Source organism: Drosophila subobscura, chromosome O (genome assembly GCF_008121235.1).
Source record: "Drosophila subobscura isolate 14011-0131.10 chromosome O, UCBerk_Dsub_1.0, whole genome shotgun sequence".
Lineage (NCBI taxonomy): Eukaryota > Metazoa > Arthropoda > Insecta > Diptera > Drosophilidae > Drosophila > Drosophila subobscura.
The window spans coordinates 16,148,752-16,170,130 of record NC_048533.1 but is presented as its reverse complement, the minus strand read 5'-3'; the positions used below and the strand labels follow the sequence as shown (position 1 = coordinate 16,170,130).

Genomic DNA, 21,379 nt, shown 5'->3' with positions numbered 1-21,379 from the left:
CACGAAATTTAGGCAACATTTTCATGAATCTTGAGCCGCAAGAGGTGTAAATGTTTTTTGTGGACTTTGAATTTCGATCTGGCAATAGTATTTGAATATAATTTCAAATAACGTAAAGAGAAAAGAACGATTTCGTAGGCATACAAACATATTGAAACCTTTTTAAAATTTGACACTAGATAGTTGATAAGATAACATTTTATTACATGTATCGCTCACACAAACACACACATATCTTCGAGTATGTAGATGTTATATATATTTATTCAATCATGTTCTTCATCATATTCGTTACCATAATTTTTTCTATTTTTTTTTTAAAATGTTCACCTTATATCCATCATTCTCCATCATGTCACTTAAAATTCGAATGGATTGTTGTAAGAGTAGCATTTTATATCCTTTTTTTAAATTTTTTTATAATTGTGCATCCGTTTGCCATCAGGTAAATCGGAATTCAAATGTTTAATTTTATAAACAAATCGTTATAAACCCAATCGGGGATCATGTATTTAACTATAAATCAAAAATCAAATTCTTTTTTCCAATTTTTTTTATAAAAATGTATTCAAATGAAGTTGAAGTAATGCAATCGCAAAATATGTCAAATAAAGAAATAAATCAGCAAGTATGCCTTTGGGTTTCCTATTTTATCTGCTAATCCTCGTCGGCGTCTCGATTTTTCTCGAATAGCGCCAGGAAGATGCCGTCGGTCAGGTCGCTGTCGGGCAGACAGTACAAGCAGTTCTTGCCTATTTTGGCGTACTCCTTGTCGCCCACGTTCTGCCACTTGTTGCGCAGCGCCTTCTTGCAACTGAGCATCTTGAAGGAGGGATTCAGCTGCAGGCAGCGCTGCACCACCTGCTCGTTCTCCTCTTTCCACAGCGAGCATGTGCAGTATGCGATTCGCTTGACGTTGGGAAAGGCGCTCATCGCATGCGACAGGATCTTGATCTGTAGGCCCGCCAGCTTATAGAGACGCTTGTCGTCTTTCTGCTCGTCGCAGACGCTGATACGGCTCTGCATGCCATTGCCGGAGCAGCTGGGATCCACCAGGATGTACTCCACATCCGGACAGCTGGTTGCATCTGCAGACGAACAATAAATGTTTAAGGATGGGCATTCAATATGGCTGCAATTATTTTACTCACCCATGGTCAGTGCATCGCCCAGAATGGGCGTCACAATCTCACATCCCGCCTCATTGGTAATATCGCACAAGGCCCTGTAGCGTTCCTTGGACTGTTCAACCGCATAGATGCGTCCCTTGTTCTGCATCACGTTGCACATGTGCAGCGTTTTCATGCCTGGAGCGGCGCAAAGGTCCAGTACGGTGGATCCGACTGGTGGTGCCAAGAGCTCGGCAGCCAGACTGGTTGCCTTGTTCTGCAGTATGAACTTCTTGCTGTGCACAAACTCGTGTTCAGCCCAGTAGCGCGCCACTTTGGGATGGAATATCAGTACGCCCTCGACGTGCAGGTCCGTCATAAACTCATCCTCCTCCATGGCCCGGATGGCAGTCAGAAAGTCCGCATATGTGGCCTCGGCCGGCAGCTCCTTGCGCCGCCATTCCTCACCAACCAGGTACTCCAATGCATCGGCATTGCTGAGCAGATTCGTATTGACTCGGACATAGCGCGGATTTGGCTCTGTGCGGGGGATACAAATGAAAGAGCCGCGTTTAAAAGATTGTCGAATTGACTTTTATTTTAGTTGATTCAAGACTAAGTTACTGGCTCTTCTTCTGCTCAGCTTCTGCCTCCTCAACTTCCTCTAAGGTAGGAGGATCTTTCTCGCGGAATGCCTTAAGCACGTACAGTGCCACCACAGCGTTGACCACCAGAACGGCGGTCAGCACCGAGTAGCAGTTGACTTCGAAGATGGTCAGCGTGGGGAACGATTCTTTCAGCCAGCTCTGCACACCATAAAATCCCAGGAAGGGCAACGTGAACATCAGAAAACTGTAGGCCAAGAGCCAGAGAAAGACCTCCAGACTTCGATCCAGCGACTGCTGCCGGGGACGTTTTGCAATTTGAGCATCAACATCAGCCACGGGCTGAACGGGCTCAGCGGCCTCTGTGGTTGCTTGCTTCTTGTTCTTTTTGCCCATTGCACTGCTTTCAGCCGGCTAATACTGTTACAAATACGTCAATGTGGGAACACCTGCCTTTCTTTTGCACTTCTGACCCACTTATGGCCTTATCCAAGCGTTCCTTGTACAGGCGCACCGTTTGCACAGGCTTGCTGTCGCCGGTCAGTTGGCCCCTTCCGAACACAATTTCCGTCACCAGCACCTTGGCCAGAGCAGAGTCGAGATTGGGATTATCCTTCAACAGGTTCGTCTCCTCGATGGCGTTGTCTATGGCGTGCCGATTGTCGCTATAATGCCTCAGCACCGCCTGCAGAGTACGAACGCGCTGTGGAGTGAGATGAGAAAATTTGATTTGCTGGCACGTTTATTTGGTTGAGGCGTCACGGCTTACTGCATGCTTTTCCTCGAATATCAGTGATTTGATTGACTTTTGCTTTTCTAGGGCAGCTTTCAATATTTTGGCTGTGGCCCTATATTGGGTTGGAACTTTTACGGAATGCGTGAATTTACTCATGATATAGTCACGTGTGTTTGTACGCGGAACTATCGATAAAATATACCGTCAGAGCCTCGAGCATATACCGAAATATTCTTTTGAATTTTCAAAATATACCATAAATATACCGTAGTCTTAAATCATGTTCCTCGATTTTGATGTTCTATCTAATATTACTAGCTTGCAAGACATTTTAACACTGAAACAATAATTTACTCCGATTGAAGAATCAATTTTTTATAATAGTTGCTAATTTTATGGACTCTGCTTTATTGAGTTTTGTAGGAAATAAGGTTTTATATAAACCGTGCCAGTGCATAAAACCTGTTAGATATACAATTTGTGCGGTATAAAATGTATCTATGTATGTACATATGTACATATCGGAATGCTAGCCGGCCACTTTGCAAGATGCTAGTCTACTTCAGGAATCGATATGGCTGCAAACATTATTAAAAATGTGACAATAAAGCCCAGTACTCAGACAAGCAAAATATTCTTGCGACAGAATGAGCTATATATTTCGATCTGTGAACGGTATGACCAAAGTAGACCCAAAGTGCATGATCTCTGGCCACACTGTTTTGTGTTTGTTTACAAAATGAAATCGTGGAGTTGGAAGGAAAAGTGCACTGGCTATTGCTGAATAGTTTTATATCAATTCCATCTGAAAGTTGAGTATCAGCAACAGCTCTTCAATTGATTCACTTCAAAAGATGTAATTCCTTCTTTGTTTTATTTCACAACGACTAAAATGCGGTTTAAACATATCGTTTAGCTTAGCTAATAAAAATTCATGCGTTTCGTTTAAAATTAAGAGCATCATATTAATTAAACACATAAGAAAAGAAAACTACTGGCTAGTACACAGGTTTAAATGTTATTTATGTATAGGTAAGCCCCAACAAATGGTTAACTGCTAGCAACTTTATGCTAATTTCTGAATTTCACTATTGCATGCCCTACGTGCTGTGCCCTCTGCTGCTGCTGCTGCTCTCGGACGTGATTAGGTGCAGCTTGGTGGAAATGGGTCTCAATGATGATGATGATGGTGATGGCGATGACGATGTCGATGGCGATGAGTGCGTAAAGATTGTGCTTCCACTTCCGGTAGTGCTGCTGCTGCTGGAGCTGCTGCTGGTGCTGCTGCTACTGGGATAAACGGAGGCTGTGGTGCGGCTGAATGGCACCGGATTGGAGTACTCCGTCACGGGCTGAGCACCAGGCCGCACAGGGCTCTGTGTGGATTGGAATTCCTCCGGCAGCTCGCCGTGGAAGGCACCAAACTGCGGCGTTGTCCGTATCAGCTGCTCCAGAGGCGTGAGCCCGTAGTGCGAGTGCCTCAAGAGGCCATTGTCCCGTGCATCCAGCTTGGGCGGCAGCACCAGGGAGCCATCCACCACGCTCTTGCCATCAAAGGTGTACAGCGCCCCGCTGGGCAGGCCGGCATGCGGAATCTTTCGGTTGTCCGGCGGCAGGTAGTAGGTATCGATGCGCTCTGCGGCTGCTGCCAGCTTATCCTCCGACTCCAGCTCATCCGCATAGATCTCTTCCTCCTGCGAGTCTGGCCCGAACAGGCTGGCCATGCCATCGTCGAAGAGTTCATGCTCTGGCTCTTGCTCAGGTATGGCAATCGCTGGCGTGGTGCTCGATGGAGTGACAGCTGCCGTAGATGATTTCTTGGCTGGCAGAACCGGCTGCTCCTCCACCTCCTCGTCATTGAGTTTCTCCTCCATCTCATCGTCTAGATCTTCCTCACCGAACAACTCCCCCAAAGTGGGTTTGCGCAGCTGGGCGGCTGAGGGCAGAGCATGCTCCACTGCCGCCGATGGTAGTCGAAGTGCCGATGCCTCCTCCTCCTCAGCTGTCTCCTCCTCGTCTGCCTCGGGGACTGCTTTCTTCATTTGTATGGAGGCATTGATGCTGTCCAGCGGCGAGGGTATGAACATCGGCTCGAAGCTCTGCGTCTCGCTGCCTCCCTGCTGTGCGGCCAGGAAGAGCGTGTCCGTTTCCATGACCTCATCGATCTCCGTGCCCGGATCCTCGCGCCTGTGTGCCACCTGTTCGATCAGCTCTGGCGGCAGTTGCACACCGCTGCCATCTGTGCGCATAATCGGCCGGAATCCGCTCTCCACAATGACTGTGTCGGGCTTGAATCCCTGATTGACGGCCGGTCGCATGTTGGCAATCTCCTGGGGCGACGGCTCCTTCTGCAGCGGCCGCTTGACGATGCTCGTGGTGGTGGTGCTGGTGCTGGGCGTGGCTGTCGGTGCGGATTTCTGCTCCGGCTTCGAGTGGAGATTGAAGAAGAGATTGTTCTGCAGGGATGCCTGCGGTTCGTGGTCCGTGTAGGGCACAGGGATGACCGGCTTGGGCTTTGGCTTCAGCTTGGGGCGTTCCCCGTGCTCTGATTTTCGCTGGCCAGCTGATCCCAGCTCCGTGGGTTGACCAAGCAGCAGCACCGATGCGGCTATGGGCTGCAGGGGGAAGGGCTTCTCCTTGACAAATGGCTTCAGCAGACTGGGCACGGGCTTGCGATAGTGTTGGACAATCAGCGATGATTGCTGGAGAATCCCCCCCGGATGAGCATGCGGATGGGGATGCTGCTGCGGCAGGATGGGCCTGGATGCTGGCACCTTCTTGATGGGACCGGGATAGGGCCGGCGGCCGGGCAGCTTTACCGGATGGAAGAGCGGCGCATTCTGCGGCGGACGCAGGTACTCGGACAGGCCGATGGTTTTCTGTGCGAGTGCTGGAAGGTTACTGGTTAGATTGTGATGATGCAGTGGGTGCGGGTGCAGATGGGGGCTTATAATCGAGGGCGGGTGGGGGACATGCTGCTGCGGATGGTGCAGGCGGTGCAAGTGCAAATGGGAGTTGTGAATGAGATGTGGGCCAGTGGCAAAGATGGGAAGTTTCGGATGAGCAGGCAAAGGCAACGACAACGATGAGGGAGATGCAGATGCAGATGCGGATGCGGATGCAGGTGATTTGTGAGAATGGGTTTCGCCGAGCAGTATCTCGGGCCGGACGGTGGCCAGTTGGGGTAATCGAGAGCCGTTGATGGTTATCGGTTGATGGTTCGGCAGATGGGGGCCCGAGCTCACTTCGTTCTGTTTGGGATTGGGGTTTGCGTTTGGGTGTGGGTTCCTTAGAAGGCTCTCCTCGAGAGCCTCAGCAGCGCGGATGCCATCTGAAATCAGTTTGGTTATTTCCGAAGATTTCGTTATTTCAAAGCTCAGTTTAGGCGGTGTTCCGTTCATATTGTGGTTCTTAATCAAATCGGTTTGGTGCTTCAATAAAAAATTATCGTTGGGGCTGACCTGGGTTTCGTGTCGGATCGACGACTCGGCGGCATAGTCCTCGTGGACGGGCGCCGGCTCGGCTGCGGACGCCGCAGCGGGCACACGGATCTCGTGCTGCTCGGAGGCTGCCCCCTGGCCACCCACATCGCCCTGCTCGCACGAGTCGTGCACGTGTATCTTCCAGCCCAGATAGCGATGCGTGAAGCAGTGATAGTACACGGTGTCCGGCGTGTTTTTGTCCGGCTTCCAGCTGATCACGCCCGGCTCCCCAGCATCGCACTTGAGCGTGAGGGTGCGCTGGTAGGCACCAAAGGACTGATAGTCATCCGCCGGCGGTCCCTCCACGTCCGGTGTCCAGTTGCACAGGCGACCCACGCCCGTGGGCGTCACCTGACCCGACCGCGAGCGATGAACTCCAGCAAATATGCGAACAGCCTGCAAAAGGAATTTCCAAATCACATCAGGAATTGCCCTCCAAACTCGGGTCTCACCTTCTTCTCCTCCTCGCGCTTGTGCTCGTAGCCACCGACCGGATCGTCGCTAATGTAGAATGGATGATACTTGGCTGGGATGTCGGGATTGTTGCCTCCCTCCACCACAAAGGTGTAGGTCTTGCCGCGCACCACATGGATCTCGGGTATGAGCAGGCCATTGATGTACCAGGAAATGCCCCAGCCAACGTGGCCTAAACCAAAGACAGGCACAGATTAGACATCAAAAAGAGAGTAAAGCTGAAAGAGAGACTCACCAGTGATGGCTGGATAGCCGTGCTTGCCGCCAGTGGGTCCCATTTGTGCATAGAAGACGCCATCCTCTGGCTCGTGGCACTGAATGGGCGGAATGTCCCAGGCTCCGTTGCTGTTCACTGGCTTAGGTGTGGGCACCGGGCGTCGCTGGGTGATGATGCCCGTCTCCTGGCGCCTCTGAGGTGGCTGGCGATGCAGAGCCTCGGCTCGATTCTCGTAGAACTCCTCCTCCGGCTCGAGATGGGGGTGTCCGGCGGGTGGATAGCCCTTGCCTCCGGTGGAGCTCTGGGTCGGGAGAGTGACGTCCTCCTGCTCGGCGGAGCTGCTGCCCGGCTTGGCGCCCTCGGGCAGGGGACAATTCCACTTGGGCTGGCGACCGAACTCGATCTGATGCAGATGCTTGTTGTAGAACGTGTGGAAGGAGACCTCCTTGTAGTCGTTCAGCGGTCCGATGGCCCAAACAACGGACTCGGCATCCGTGACGGAGATGGGCAGATCCAGGCGATCGGTGGCCGCCAGCGAGCGCTGATAGGTGACAATCGAGTAGCCATTGACCATGGCGGCATTCAGCAGCCGAATGGAGTTGGTCTTCTCCATGATCTTGGTGTCGGGACAGGCGCCGCGGCTGCCGGAGCACTGGGCCTTGCCCTCCAGGAAGTAATCCTGCGCGAAGCCGTTGCCCGACTGCGGATCCACCCAGGCAACAACGGCATCGGCGCCGATCATCTGGCTGATGTTCTTGTTCGGTGAGATGCCGAAGGACATGTAGTTGTTCGGTTCTGTGGAGGAGCAATCAGAATGAGAGGCGCTCGAGGGTGAGGTGAGGGACTGGCGGCAAATCGGGACTGGGTGGGGCTGCTCTGGATTGAAGTGTACTCTACGGGGGAAATGGCAATCAACGAAAGTTGCTTGACCCAATTCTGTGCTGGCCACTCAACCGGTTGGGCGGGCATTTTTCCAGGTGAAAATTCCTGCCGGCATTCTTAGCGGTTGTAAATTGCTCAGCCAAGACCAAGACCAGTGGCAGTGGCAGTGTCAGTGGCAGTGGCAGCTGGCTCCTAGATGGAGATGTTATTGCAACTATTACTATAACTATGGAGATGCTCCATGCTCGCTGCTCGATGCCTTGCAGATTGCAGATGCAACCAGTAAATCGCTGCCACTGCCACTGCCCCTGCCTCCTGGCACATGCATCCATCCCATTCCATTCATGTATCCATCCATCTGCACACACCACACTCGCAGTTGCGCAATAAAACCAGTCGTCATAATTCGCGACTTGTTATTCTGCCGATCGCTGGATGCCGTCGCTGTGGATGCTGATCGGTCAATTTGGATGCTAACTGGATTTCATTGTTGCCCCGTCCGTTCGTCTTTTGTCTGTGCATGTTATGCTTGTATGTTTCTGTCTCTCCTTTGCGAGTATTAACTGTACTTGAGAAAATGTCAAAGCATCATAAATCAACAGTAGCCGATGCGAGGTGCAATCCGAAGGCTTGTCGCCGCCCCGCCTGGGATAGGTCAGGCCAAGGGTGTGGGCTGCTGTCGATCGATCGAGCCTCTGGTTTTAGTTCATTGTTTGCGCTGCACTCGCAAAAATATAACGAAATAATACTCCAACAATTTGGAGCATTTTTTTAATTTTTTTGAAGATTTTTAAAGGGTGAAACTGAGTTTAGATCTTTGTCGTTGTTAATCGTTAAAATATTTCGCTTTAAATTCACCTGAAATTCCTAAACAAATGCAACTAACTCGAATTTAAATTCCCATAAATTAGAGCGCACACTGCCATTATTTTTCTTGAGTGTAGCAAACAAGAAAGAGTCCCATCCAGCTGTTAGCATCTTCAGTAAACCATACAAAATTAACACACTCTTCTGTTAAACTGCTAAACTCGAATCGTTCTCACACTTGGTTGAATGTCAACGCAGTGGCAAGTGGTTGGTGGGGGGAGTTTGGAGTTAGCGGGAGCAGCTTCCGCATTAATTAACACTAATCCCCGATGACTTACCCAATTTGGCAACCAATTGCACCACAATGCTCTCCCCGGCCACGGCCCAGCGCACCTCAAAGGCCAGATCGTCGTAGAGCACCTCGCAGTTGAGTTTGGACTGGAAGAGAATTGGTTTAGGGAGAATTCGCTTTAGGAATGGGAGTTCGGGGTGGGCTGTGAATTGGGCGGTAGTGTGTGTGTGTGGGTGTGAGTGTGTACGTGTGGAGGAGGGTGTGAACGGAGGAGAGGGGAGTTGCCAAAGTCGTAATTTTGAGCATACCCAAAAATGTTTGTACTTTTGTTTTGCTGTATTCGAAATATTTTTTGCTTTTTGGAATGGTTTTTTACAAAATGAAAAATGTTTTTTGTTTGTTTTGGAATTAGCTTGGAGGTAAGTTAGTAGTGGAAATCGGATAGGATCGGATTGGGGGAATGGACTGTGCATGTGTTTTCATGTGTGTGGGTGTGTGTCCAGTGTGTGTGTGTGTGTTGTGGGGGAGTTGAGGAGGAATTGACGGGGGGGTCAGTGTCCCACACATATTTCATTTTGTATCAGACGCTCCCAAAAACAAAGTTCGCACGCAGCGGAACAAGCAAAAGTTGACTCAAGACAACAAAACACAAATAACAAGCACAAGTGAGTATTACAAGTACATATTTATACATATGTATTAGATATATTAGATATATATAATCGAGTGTGTGTCTGGCTGGATTCTCTCCCTGCTCTGCCACACCCTCCATCCATCTTCTCGTATAAAGAAATGCAAGCTTAGAGTCTAGGAATTGGCCAGGCGACTGCCGCGGCATTGGATTTGATAAATATTCGCATACACGACCGAATAAAGTAGAATAAATACGATTGTTTAAATAGCTTTTCACACATTGGCCTCCCCTCGTTCGATTCGTCGATTCACTCGATTCACTCGACTCATTCGATGGTCAATCAGCGCTTCAGTTCGCTGAGAATGAGACTGATCGGCTTCTTTACCTGTGGACTGATGCCGAGCATCTTCAGCGATGGCGGCACATTGAGGCCCTCCGGCAGGCGGACGTGGCCAAAGTCGACGGTGAAGGCCTCGCACCACACACCAAAGTGCCCGATGTCGAAGATGGTCAGGTCCTCGGGCAGGGTCAGCACGATGGTCTTGCGCTCGTAGCGACGCAGCGGATTCTCCTTGCCGTTCTCGTCGGGTATGCGCAGGCCCTCGGGCGTGGGACGCTGTCCCCGACCCACCCAGAACTTGGCATCTATATAGAAATACATAAATGAATTTGCTTATAGTAAGAATAAAGAGTTGGAAAGGCTGAGGCTCTACCCACCTGGCGCCTCGCCATCGTAGCTAAAGTTGGGCACCAGCAGGGTTTGGGCATCCACGATCACAATGTTCTCGGAGGACACGCCGTGGACGCCGCGCAATGCGCTAATTTTCTGTGGCCTTGGAAAATCCAGACTGGCTGGTATGGCCACATCCCCGAAGTTCACCGCAAACTCGTCGCACCACACCGAGAACCACTTGATGTCGCGCAGCGTCTTGCCCTCGGGCAGCGACAGGGTGATGTCCTTGTTCCGGTAGCGACGCGTCAGGGAGGCTGTGCCCCCGCGCTCGTCCCGCAGCCGGGTGGCACCCTCGTTGCTGGGTCGGGCCGTGTTGCCCACGTAGAAGTAGGCGGCCGGGGCCTCGCCGTCGTAGCTGAATTTCTTGATGAAAATCGTGCGCGAGTCCACGGCATAGACATCGCCGGAAACGCCATGGTGCAGACGTGTCAGAGCTCCGATCTTCGTGCCGTAATACGGATACGCGGCATCGCTGCGGCTGGGCAGGCCTGGGAAGCACCACGAAAATATAATGAGACTTACAGCCGAGCCACAACAAAAGACTTAGGCAACAAACTCTGAGCTGAGTCAGTAATTAATAGATAACTAACGATATAGCCACGAAATGGAATGAAATGAAGTGAATTGAAATCTCCATCGCCACTTAGCGGCCACTTAATTATTCGCATACGATTTACATATCAACAGCCAGCACTGAGGGGTTCTAGGCAGGCAAACAAATGCTCATAAAATCCCAGAAAACAAAAATCAACAAAGAATTCAAAATAAAATAAAATGAAATCTTTCGATTTGATTTCTGAATCAGCTGAAAATATCTGATTCGGGTTCTCTTTGTTCTTTGTTTGTTTGGCTAGAGGAAGTTGCGGATTAGCGGATTTACGGGAAATAAACTTTGAAAACAATCCAAAACTTTGTGATGTGATGCGTGCCCTAATGGGAACTACACAACATAATTCTGCTTTGTTTTTTTTTCTTTTGAGGGAGATGAATGGTTCTAAGCCGACACTAATGTCGGACCCCCCGACGTGTGTGTGTTCCCACTTCACCTTCACAATCTATGCTTGTTGTTGTTCAAATTCAATTTATTTTTATTTTATTACAATCTTTGTTGTTGTTGTGATTTGGTTTTTGCATGGGCCATAAACACGTTTGGCTTTTTAACAGCCATCAAATGGTTTGGTCGCCATGGCCTGCAGTTTTTATGTTTTATGTTTTATTTTTCGTTTTTCTCTTTTATTTTTGACACAACCCGATTGGGTTTTTGGCCGATGGATGGTGGATGGTTGGTTCACTTTTCATGTGGCCATGGCTGTTGGTGCTCCAAATATTGCGCAGACATGGACGAGTCTTTCCTGTTTGCCAGTAGAATGAATCTCTGCCCAGCCAATTTCCGCTTTGTACCACAAAATGTCCCAGAAATCAATGGTCGGTGAGGTAGGGAGGTAGCGAGGCGTAGGAGAGAGACTTTGGCAAAATGCCAAAGGTGTAATTAAAAGTTAAATAAAGCCAAGCACCAAACAGAAACTCTGTGCAATCAGTGGCAAGCGCTGGTGTGTCTTATTAATGATGATCGGGCTAAAGTTAGACAGAGCCATTAGGCAGCCAGCCACCAGGCCAAGCCAGGCAGGTAGGTAGTCGTCAACTCAACTGTTGGCCAACTGGTTGGGGGCAATTGGCAATTGGCAATCGGCAATCACTGGTAGCCACTCGTATTGCCAAACCAATAGATAAAGATGCAGACGCAAATGAAAATGCAAATGCATATTCAGCATCCAAAAGAGTATCCACCAGTACCTAGCTAATTCGCACCACGAATCCTCAACCTACAGACCTACTTTCGCGGAGCAGAACGGCTTTCCCACCGCTCGATTGCCTGACTGCCTGCCTGCCTGCCGCCTGCCTGGAGGTCTCCGAAATGGTATCAAGGAAACAGACAGGCACTGAAATTTATGCTAATCTGTGATGGAAATGCTAATGCAGTCGGTCGGCCAGTGCCAGTGCCAGTCGGCCAGCAAGTCAGTCAGTCAGCAAGAGACACAATTGGAGTTGGTCACTCAGTCAGTCAGTTGGCCAGTTCAACGGTCAGCGCAGATCATAAAAGCTGTTGAATATTCATTTGGCTCACTTTACACTCACAAAAGATGATGTATACACACATCTATAATGCGGATAGACGGACAGCCCGACAGACGGACACACAGAAATTCGGCGTGTCATTGAGCTGTGTATTTGCTGTGGGCTCATTGTCCGCGCCGCCCTCTGGCCATAAATAGTGGCCACTAATCTAGTTTCTGTCTCTACGGGCATAGAGCCGCTTCGTCTAAGTCTGCAGCTCGATCTGCCTCAATTTGCATCACAATGGCACTTATAAATCATTGCCCGGGGTACTTACAGCTTAATGCGGCCAATAGGCCAAATAGCACCAGCCAAGGTTTATCCTTCATTGCCAGCATGGCTAATTGATTGTACATGTGCGAGTGTTTAGCTCTTGTGTGTGAGTGTTATCTGGGCTAAGGCCCGATTTGATTTCAATTGATTTGCAGAGGGATTGCCGTGTGATAATCCTTGCTACAGCACAGCACACCACCAAAAAACACTCTGAAACGGAGGTAGACAAGACGGAACGGACACCTCTCGCATTCGCGACACACACACTTCAACTCGAACTCGAACTCGGGTCGGAACGGATCGCACAGTGCAACAACTCTATGAGCGATCGATGGGATCGATGGTTCCTGCTGTTGGGGGGATCTCGACCAGACGCAACGAACTCCAAAACCGCACTGAACGACAACGACGCTGCGTCTGCGCTGTGGGGCCGACCAAAGAGTTGAAAAACTTTCAGCCCCCGCGCTGTCCCGAAGCTTCTGCTGCTGGTGCTGCTGCTGAATGCGGCTCGTTGCTGTTGTTGTTGTTGCTGTTGAAACTGCGAAGCTGACGTTGGTGAAGCTCGGACTGCGACGCTAGCTTTGTTGGAGTCTGGTTTTCAGTCTCTGCTGGCAGTTGTTGGTGTTTTCTGTTTTCATTGTTGTAATTACAATTGAGTGTTTGTTAGAGTGTTTGTTGTTGCTGTCGCTGTAGCTGTTGTAAGTGTAGAAGTTGTTGTTGAAGCTGATGTTGGAGTGGTTTTTTTCGTGTATGTTTTCTGGTGTGATTGGTGCTGTAGTTGTTGTGATATTTAGTGGCGTTGTTGGTGCTGTTGTGGCTTTAACCCGTCTCATCAGCGTCGGCAATAATTATCACAGTCACACAGCCTCATCTAACAACTTCAAACGTCTTTGGGCCGGCACCTTTTTGGTAACGCGAAATATATATGTATTCATTTTTTTGCACATCTTTTGTCAAGTCTCTTGTTGTCGCTTGTTTTGCCGTTTTATTTTGTGTTTTTGCGAATTTTTTTGGGGGGTTTTGCTGTTGTATTCAAATGTTATTCTGCGTTTTGAACTTGTTTCGCTGCTAATGCAATTTATTTTTGTCAAATTATGCCACAATGGGAGATAGAGTTTAGGTGGTACCAAAGTGGGGAATACTCAGTATTTGTTGTCCAAAGGTATAGTCAATGATGTTACCTTTTAAGAGATTTGTGGAGATAATGTATGGAAACTTGAAATCATTTCTAAGCATGAGTAAAAGATATAATATATTATGTTATTGACACTCATTTATTAATGCAAGTAAAAGATGCATAAATGTTTATCCTGATACTCTCCTTTCATAAATTTCATCGTGTTGTTTGTTGCGATTTTTTCCGCGATAGTTAATGATTAAGTAATCAATAGCCACAAGTTGAACACGTTTATTTTTCGTATTCCCTGTGCATACAATTCAATGCAATGACCACTCATGGAATTAAATAAGCCCAATCACAAGCAGACACACACTCTTGTGTGTATATTTCGTATTGCCCTGGGAGCCCTGCACTTTCGATAATGCCCGCGATAGTCACTTTACTGGATTAGATAATCGCTCATCGCAAAGCTCTTATTTTCCCATGATGGATGGGGATGGATAAATGCTTGGATGGGCAGCTTTGATGGATCTGCGGAAGGTGAAAGAAAGTAAGATTGGCAATTCGTGATCAGCGGCCAAGTTCACAGCTGGGGGTCGGTTTCAGAGATTTGCTTTGGTTTGGTTTGGGTTTTAGCTGCTCGTGTTGCCCTCCGGCTGCTGTAAATCCGAAACTTTCCCGTGCAAAGGGAGCGCACAAAGGTCAGATTTCGGGCTGGCGCTGTACTGTAGTTACTGCCGGCTTGTTAACCGTTGGCTTGTTGCTTGCATAATTCAATTAAAGCTTCAATTATAAATATGATAATATCCCGACTCAAAACAAAGCTGCGACATTGAATATGAGCGTATTCAATGAGTCAAGGCAGGGCTAGAGTCGATGTCTCATCTGCGTAGGTTTGGGCATCCTTTTGTTCTTGTCCCGCTCGGGGCCTTGGGAATCTATTTGGGATCTTTGTACCCTTTGTTTGGCCACATGCCATACAAAGTGTTTGGCTTATAATCTTTCTTTTGTACAGCAACAAAGGCAACGATGAATCAATAACGATATGTTGATGATTTTTATAACACAAGCGAATGTTTTTTTTCTCGTTATGATTTTTGCCAAATTTAAATTTGGTTTCAACAGATTTGTGCAAATTTGACTAAATCGTTCCAACCGAAACGTATTTTATGGCAACACTTTTACTGGGTTACTGTGAACGTGATCGGTGGTTTTACATGGGGCATACATACATATGTGCTACATAATTATAAGGGAAATGCTGAAAAATACAGAAATGAAGAAAAAACGCACATTTCGTATATATTACTGACAGTCATCATGTTTCAGGTCTCTTTGCTTCTCTCCGCTTCTTTCACTTTGAAGACACACCGGGCAGAGCCACAAAAAGTCATATTTCTTTTATGAAACGCTTTCATAACCAAACTCCCTGCAAAAGTTGAGGCATGGCCAGCAACCCAACCCAGTCACTTTACTCCTCCTCTCCTACTCCTCCTATGCCGCTCTTCGTAAGCCCAAAACGAAATTGAGGTCCGGCCGTCACCAAGCTGGGGGAACTGCGACGGCGACTGCGACTGGGACTGCCTCAATGTGCGTAATTTGAATTGCCATCAAATTAGTTTTTAATTTCTCAACTGACATTGGGTATACAGCGAACAGCGAACCCCGAACACCAAACACCAACTCCGACACGAATAAACATTAATAATTCAAACATGGAGCTACCACATTTGGTTGCCCAGCTGCTGGGTCGGTCAGCTGGTCAGCCGGTTGGTCGAACCGATCCGGTCTTCTTCTGGCCACTTTCGCATTTGCATCGCCGCACTCCGAGCCATTAGATTTATGACTTTAAGCCGCATTCAAATGCTACGCTTTTCGCTGTCCGTCCCAGTCCCCTCCGCTCTGCGAGTTGATTGATCCGAAAATTATGCACGAAAACATCCAAAAAACAAAATCCAGCCAAGATGAAGTCTGAGCGTGTCGCGTAATTAGCCTTTGTTATGCGAATTTCTTTGGTGTGGCTTTTATAATGGCTGAGCCCTGATTTATACCTGACAGTTGGAGGTGGACTCGGCAATGGGTTTGGCTTTTGTCTTAAGCTTCGCCCGAAATTTGACTTCATGACAGATCAAAGATAAGCGTGAGAATAGTCACCCCATCGTCTTTATGTAAGCGAAAGTTGTTGTGTCTCGCCATGATCGATAATTCGATTTTATTACCATTTCCTGTCTCGCTGTCATTTCCTCTCACTTGCATCATGCATTTTAATTTCAAGTAAATGTCCATATATTCAAGGTGCAATAACTTTCAGTATTGTTTGCCAAAGTGCTCAATCTAAGGTCAATCTCCAATCGGCACATTCGTGCAATAAAAAAATCCGAGGGGGGCCTGTCCTAAAAAATGGAAACAAATCAAACAAAAGCAAGATGCTTTTAAATCATGTAGCAAACATCCTATTCGAAAAAATAAACATAAAAAGAAAGCTTACTTGTCGGAATATCGAAACTGGAAGTACTCTATAGCTCGAAAAGACATCACATCATCTGCAAAGATTTTTGTAAGACCTCTCAGAATGCAACAATTTCCTTTAAAACCTTAAAAATATTCAAATATAATTCCCATGTTGTTTACAAAATGTTTACAATGATTAACTTTGGCTCTTTCGATCATCTTCTGAACATAACGATGATACCTCTCGCTAGGGTATGACGATTAGAAAGGAAACTTGACTTAATTTATGATCGGCTGACGCACTGACAAAGCACATTCTAATCAGGCCCAAGAGTCATCAGCAGTGTCGAAAATAACATTCAACTTCTACCCCAAAAAAATACAATGAATAATGCTGAATTTGTTATCAGTTTGTTGTTTTGTCAGGCCAATCGCGTGCCTTAAATTTTAATTAATTTAATTAGTCTCGCGCTAGAGACAAGAAGTACCCAGAGATGACCTTGGGCCAGCAGCCACGGACTGGTTCGTGGGAGAAGCTGCTGTGGAACCTCTTGGCTGCACATGGTTTACGACTTTATTGTTCAGGTGCTGACACAACACCTCCTCCTCCTCCACTTCTTAACCAATTCAAGGTCAGACGACGCCTAATGCCGCCGCCAGGGGCTGGCCTGAAGTTGATGCCGATGCTGATGCTGATGCTGAGAGGCAGAAGCGGAGGCTGATGCCAAGACTGATGGTACTGAACATCCACTGCTAGCTGTGCAATGGTTTCTCATTTGAATTTTTACCACATGCAGTTAGTTTTATGCTTTGCATTTGCAAATAATGCTCCCAGAGTTCTGTGTGCTTTGCCTTAGGAGTACGAGTATTTATGGCCCCGGCTCGTGTAATTAATCTTCTGTAAAGCTGTAATAAATGCGAATGCAAACACAGCCTTTGCTGCAGTAGCTGTGGCCGTGTTAGCCACTGTGAGCCGCATGCCATTCGTTTTCGCCTTTTGGCATAAATCTCCTCTGCTCCACGCTTATTTATCATTTTGCCATTTCCATTGGGCGACTCTTTATGGCATTTGCTCTAGCTGGCTGCACTTGCACTCGTCGCTTGATGGGGGGGCCACCACCCACCACATGTGGGTGATTGGGTGGGTCGAGGCGACATGAAGTCAAAAAGTGGCACTTGTGCTTTTGTTAACATAACATTGAAAACTTGCGTACAAATATTTTGGTAGTTGCAGTGACTGGAGATGCATGTAAAATGTTTACGTTCTTGATAGCCATTCCGCCAAAGCTTTAAAATGTAGCTCTAAAGGGGACCTGATCAATTTTTAGCTTTAGCTCTGGGAATCATATACATAGATCTTACCCCCACTTGGTCTATGTATTGTTATGCTTACATTTCGGAAGCCAAATATGCCTCTCTTGTAAATGATCACACCCGACACACGTGTCATGCAGAAAAGAGCACTGAAATTCATATTATTTGACGGAAACCCGAATCAACTGAAAGATTGAGCGAAAAGCATATTAAATGTGGGAATTAAAGAAGCACCCAGTACAATTTAGTTGATTTAGTCAAAGTTGATGCCTAAATTAGGGCTCGGCTGGGCTGCTGCGCCGCTGCTCACGTACTCGTGTAGTACAGTGGCCTGTACTTTTCCGTTTTGCTTTCTGTCTACGCCCACAAACGCACTGTAAAACACATTAAAGTTCATGAAGAAACATCTAGCAGACTGCAACAGAAACAGTACAGCACAACAGAAGAATTAACAGTTTATGCAATCTAACAGCACAACAGAATCATTAGCTCTGCTATATAACAGAGAGAGCCACAGCCAAACAGAGAGAGAAAACAACTGAGAGAGTAAGGTGTGTGTAAGCTGTAGGCAGCGAAGCTCTTGATACCCTTACAAATCGATCGATTTACATTGACTAAGAAACAAATCCCAAACAATTGATATTAAACCGATCGCTTATATTCGTACTATTATTTTCTTCAGAGTTGTTTATAAATACATACATAAATATGTATTTAAGTATATTGATGCAGCACAATGATGGTCTCTGCAAACCTCAACTTTAAACTAAAACAGCCTCTGCTAGGGTATAAATAGAGAGAATAAGAGAGAACAGACCCAGCAAGAACGAGAGAGATAAGCATATGCTTAGAATATGTAACGGTTAAACAGCCAACGGAGCGCCGCGTGGGAGCTCGTTCTCTCGTCCGCCCCTGTCCGCCTCTCCCCTCATCTTTCCTACACGGCACACAGTCTGCTCTGCTTGATATTTCCGAGCATTTTTCGAGAATTTCTCTACAGTTCAGTTTTTAAAGACCCGCGAACCGTGAAACAGTGCAAGCCGTTGCTCGTTCCGTTTATAGATCATCCATTGTCGATCGATTGAAAGAAAACAAGAGTTCGAGAGTTGTGCGATCTTTCAGTTGAAAAGAAAAGTAAAACCCATTGATTAATCGACACACACATACACACGAACAAGATGCACAGCAAATTGTTGGACGAGGTGGGTCAAGTACTTAGTATTTTCCGCCTTAAGAACTCATATTCGATCGGTCTTCCCGATTGTGTGAGTCTATTTTGGTGGGCTAATGGCAATCATCGATTTATTTATTGAAAGACGCGATGGCTTCAAACGTCAGCGTGTGGGAACTTTAGTAGTTAGTCATACCCATTATAATTATCCTGGCTGAGATCTGGCCCGAGTGTCATCGTGTTATTTACATCCATCAGAATCATCAACATTTCGTTGAGTCGACTCATTCGGTGGAAAATTCAACTGCGGAAAAGCATTCTTTTGTTGGACCAAAGAAAAGACAAAGCGAATTATTCTTAACGGCAACAGCGACTGCTGATGAAACCAATTGAGGAAACGGTTTTCCATGTCTCAAATGAAACAGAGTGCGATCTTTGATTTCCAGACGAGTTCTTGGTCCGATTGACGGGGCCTATGGTAATAATATATCTGTTCAAATGGAGCTTGATTATGGTTTGGAATAGTTTGCTGACAAACTGGTTTCGACGGTAAACATTTTGATGGAATTGAATATTCAATTAAGCACAAAACGTGTGGCAATTCTTGATGGCACAGCACTGGAATTGAATATTCTAATGCCCAGACAAGTTCTAGTTCAACAAATCTCTCAATTGCAAAGTAGCCCCTCAGGCAGGTTCTAGTTCATCAAACATACACACATATGTATGTGTTTATGTATGTGCATATGTATGTATGTATGAACAGTCCAGTCTCGCACTACGCAGAGTGTTTCCAAATGATTGCTTGCACTTGTCGTAATGAATGTCAAACAGAAAGATTACAGAAACTGCTGGTTGAGCATTTGATAACATAAGTAGCTGTTGCTAAAGCCATCTACCCCAGAAAAAACACTCCACTCTGATTTGATGCTCCTACAATTCGTCAAACGATGGACAGCTGATGGACAAGATCTATGCCCACTGTCCGCTTCGATCAGCGCAGGTGTGTTCGTTCCTCTGTTCGTTCGTTTGTTCGTCTTCTGTTTGAGTCACGGCGACTATTTATACTCTCGTTTTTCGTTTTCAAGCAATTTAAATTTATTTAATTTAACCCCACTCACCGAAAGAGCCAAAATTGTGAGGAAGAAAGAGAGCGCACCCACCAGGAAAATGATATATGTCTTTCTAATGTGTTTACCAAACCGAAATTTGTTTACCCTTCTGCCAAACAATGATTTATTGAGAAGATGATGGAAATATACAAATTAATTTCCCAATATTCTGCTCATCAAATACAATTTGGCTGACAATTTAAGCGGTTCGATGGCCCACTATACCCAATTTGTTAGAAGGGAGACACAAAAATGTAAGAATTGCAATTTTACGTTGACTGATTTCAATGAATGAGCACGAACTGTCGTCCACTAGTTATGTCGGACAGCACATTTTGACATGCATTAGAATTTGTTAATTAGCAAACGTTGAAAGATCAGACAATGAAACAACGCGAACAAAGAGTATTTAAACATAGTTTTGCCATACGATAAGAGGAGAAGTCGACAGGGGGCAGGGGAACATGCGCGTGCCCGTTACACAGTCGGTCAATCAGTCATATAGATAACATCCCAAGTCCCCATTACCGGACCTACTCGAACAGACCGGGCCAGACGAGACGGCGCAGGCGATAAGAGTCGGGACAGAGATTATGAATAGAGAGACCTTCACCCGCTTTCATGGGTGTATTCCATGCCAAATAGTGTCCAATTTATGCCTCTCATCCGGTTACAGCTGAACGAGAATGGCTACGTGGTCATCGAGGACTTTCTCACCGAAGAGGAGGTGGACTCCCTGTACCAGGCTGGACGAACCCTGTGCCTGGATGCCCCACAAACAAATCGAAAGATCTTCAGCACCATCAAGGCCGAGGATGCGCACAGCAAGGAGCTGTACTTCATGGATTCGGGCGACAAGGTGCGCTACTTCTTCGAGAAGGGAGCTGTCGGTGAGGAGGGGCAGCTGCTTGTGGACCCCATGATTGCCCTGAACAAAGTGGGACACGCTCTGCACGTGGAGCATCCCACTTTCAATTCGATCACATTCAGCAATCGCGTGCGGGAGATCTGTTGGCAGTTGAACTACAATCGCCCGGCCGTGTGCCAGAGCATGTACATTTACAAGAATCCCGGCATCGGGGGCGAGGTGATTCCCCATCAGGACTCCTGGTATCTGCACACAGAGCCCAACTCTGCGGTGGGCTTCTGGATGGCGCTCGAAGATTGCACCCTGCACAACGGTTGCCTGCAGTTCATCAAGGGCTCCCACAAGAGCGGCGTTCATCGGCGCTATATGCGCAACCCCGACACCAATGCCACCGAGCTGATGGTCTACGATCGTGCCGCTCCAATCTATCCGCAGTCCAGCTTTGCACCCATTCAAGTCAGCAAAGGTGAGTGGCAGGATCAGAAGCTACCATTAAGCCTCAATATTAATGATCTTTTTCTATTTTCCAGGCACCTGCATCCTCATCCATGGCAATGTGGTGCACAAGAGCGAACAAAATCGTTCGCAGAAGAGCCGCCATGCCTACACCTTCCACGTGATCGAGACTGAGAATAATGTGAAGTATTCGGAGGATAACTGGCTGCAGGCCCCGCAGGACAAGCCCTTCCCCGTGCTGTTCGAGCGCAAGGCCTAAGGAACTGATCGTGATTTGGTATTCTTTGCATATAAGTCCTCTAGTGAATCCATAAGTTTTGTTTTACATGCCAAAATGTATGAAATAATCGTAAATTTAATGAATAAATGAAGTATATTTTGAATTTTAACGGTGTTGAAGCAGTTGAATGCTGTTGTAGTGCTGAAGCAGTTGAATATTGTTGCTGGTGTCGAAGCAGTTCAATACTGTAGGTGGCGCTGAAGCAGTTCAAAGCAATTGGTAGTCGTGAAGCAGTTCTCCAGCTTAGG

General features: G+C 47.1%; 4 protein-coding genes across 5 annotated transcripts; 1 reads left to right on the top strand and 3 right to left on the bottom strand.

Moving 5' to 3' along the window:
* Positions 1-76: 76 nt before the first annotated feature.
* LOC117897247 (phytanoyl-CoA dioxygenase domain-containing protein 1 homolog) lies at positions 77-21,237 on the top strand. Of its 2 annotated transcripts, XM_034805969.1 has the most exons (4): positions 77-231; positions 18,404-18,446; positions 20,204-20,861; positions 20,926-21,237. In XM_034805969.1, the coding sequence occupies exons 2-4, from the start codon at positions 18,423-18,425 to the stop codon at positions 21,108-21,110; spliced, it is 867 nt and encodes a 288-aa protein (XP_034661860.1). In that variant the 5' UTR covers positions 77-231; positions 18,404-18,422; the 3' UTR covers positions 21,111-21,237. The 2 variants fall into 2 exon arrangements, with proteins under 2 accessions (XP_034661860.1, XP_034661859.1); XM_034805968.1 differs by lacking the exon at positions 77-231 and having other exon boundaries at positions 18,242-18,446.
* LOC117897242 (probable 28S rRNA (cytosine-C(5))-methyltransferase) lies at positions 539-2,622 on the bottom strand. The gene is made up of 4 exons (XM_034805961.1): positions 2,484-2,622; positions 2,168-2,417; positions 1,152-1,649; positions 539-1,088 (listed from the first exon to the last, which is right to left on the bottom strand). The coding sequence occupies exons 1-4, from the start codon at positions 2,604-2,606 to the stop codon at positions 658-660; spliced, it is 1,302 nt and encodes a 433-aa protein (XP_034661852.1). The 5' UTR covers positions 2,607-2,622; the 3' UTR covers positions 539-657.
* LOC117897249 lies at positions 1,681-2,169 on the bottom strand. Its single transcript, XM_034805971.1, has one exon. It carries the CDS (start codon positions 2,108-2,110, stop codon positions 1,730-1,732), a length of 381 nt encoding a protein of 126 aa, XP_034661862.1. The 5' UTR covers positions 2,111-2,169; the 3' UTR covers positions 1,681-1,729.
* LOC117897250 (protein Skeletor, isoforms D/E) lies at positions 3,306-12,541 on the bottom strand. Its single transcript, XM_034805973.1, has 7 exons — positions 12,364-12,541; positions 9,956-10,459; positions 9,624-9,883; positions 8,651-8,750; positions 6,642-7,418; positions 6,385-6,578; positions 3,306-6,328 (listed from the first exon to the last, which is right to left on the bottom strand). Exons 1-7 carry the CDS (start codon positions 12,440-12,442, stop codon positions 3,551-3,553), a joined length of 4,692 nt encoding a protein of 1,563 aa, XP_034661864.1. The 5' UTR covers positions 12,443-12,541; the 3' UTR covers positions 3,306-3,550.
* Positions 21,238-21,379: the final 142 nt, after the last annotated feature.

Excerpts from the sequence above, each read along its gene's own strand:
- LOC117897247 (XM_034805969.1), top strand. The coding sequence starts at position 18,423 with ATGCACAGCAAATTGTTGGACGAG. Across the intron at positions 18,447-20,203 it reads ACAGCAAATTGTTGGACGAG|CTGAACGAGAATGGCTACGT; the intron begins GTGGGTCAAGTA and ends ATCCGGTTACAG. Across the intron at positions 20,862-20,925 it reads ACCCATTCAAGTCAGCAAAG|GCACCTGCATCCTCATCCAT; the intron begins GTGAGTGGCAGG and ends TCTATTTTCCAG.
- LOC117897242 (XM_034805961.1), bottom strand. The coding sequence starts at position 2,606 with ATGAGTAAATTCACGCATTCCGTAAAAGTTCCAACCCAATATAGGGCC. Across the intron at positions 2,418-2,483 it reads TATTCGAGGAAAAGCATGCA|CGCGTTCGTACTCTGCAGGC; the intron begins GTAAGCCGTGAC and ends CTCACTCCACAG. Across the intron at positions 1,089-1,151 it reads GGGCGATGCACTGACCATGG|ATGCAACCAGCTGTCCGGAT; the intron begins GTGAGTAAAATA and ends GTTCGTCTGCAG.
- LOC117897250 (XM_034805973.1), bottom strand. The coding sequence starts at position 12,442 with ATGTACAATCAATTAGCCATGCTGGCAATGAAGGATAAACCTTGGCTG. Across the intron at positions 9,884-9,955 it reads CTACGATGGCGAGGCGCCAG|ATGCCAAGTTCTGGGTGGGT; the intron begins GTGGGTAGAGCC and ends ATTTCTATATAG. Across the intron at positions 7,419-8,650 it reads GCAATTGGTTGCCAAATTGG|AACCGAACAACTACATGTCC; the intron begins GTAAGTCATCGG and ends GCTCCTCCACAG.
- LOC117897249 (XM_034805971.1), bottom strand. The coding sequence starts at position 2,110 with ATGGGCAAAAAGAACAAGAAGCAAGCAACCACAGAGGCCGCTGAGCCC.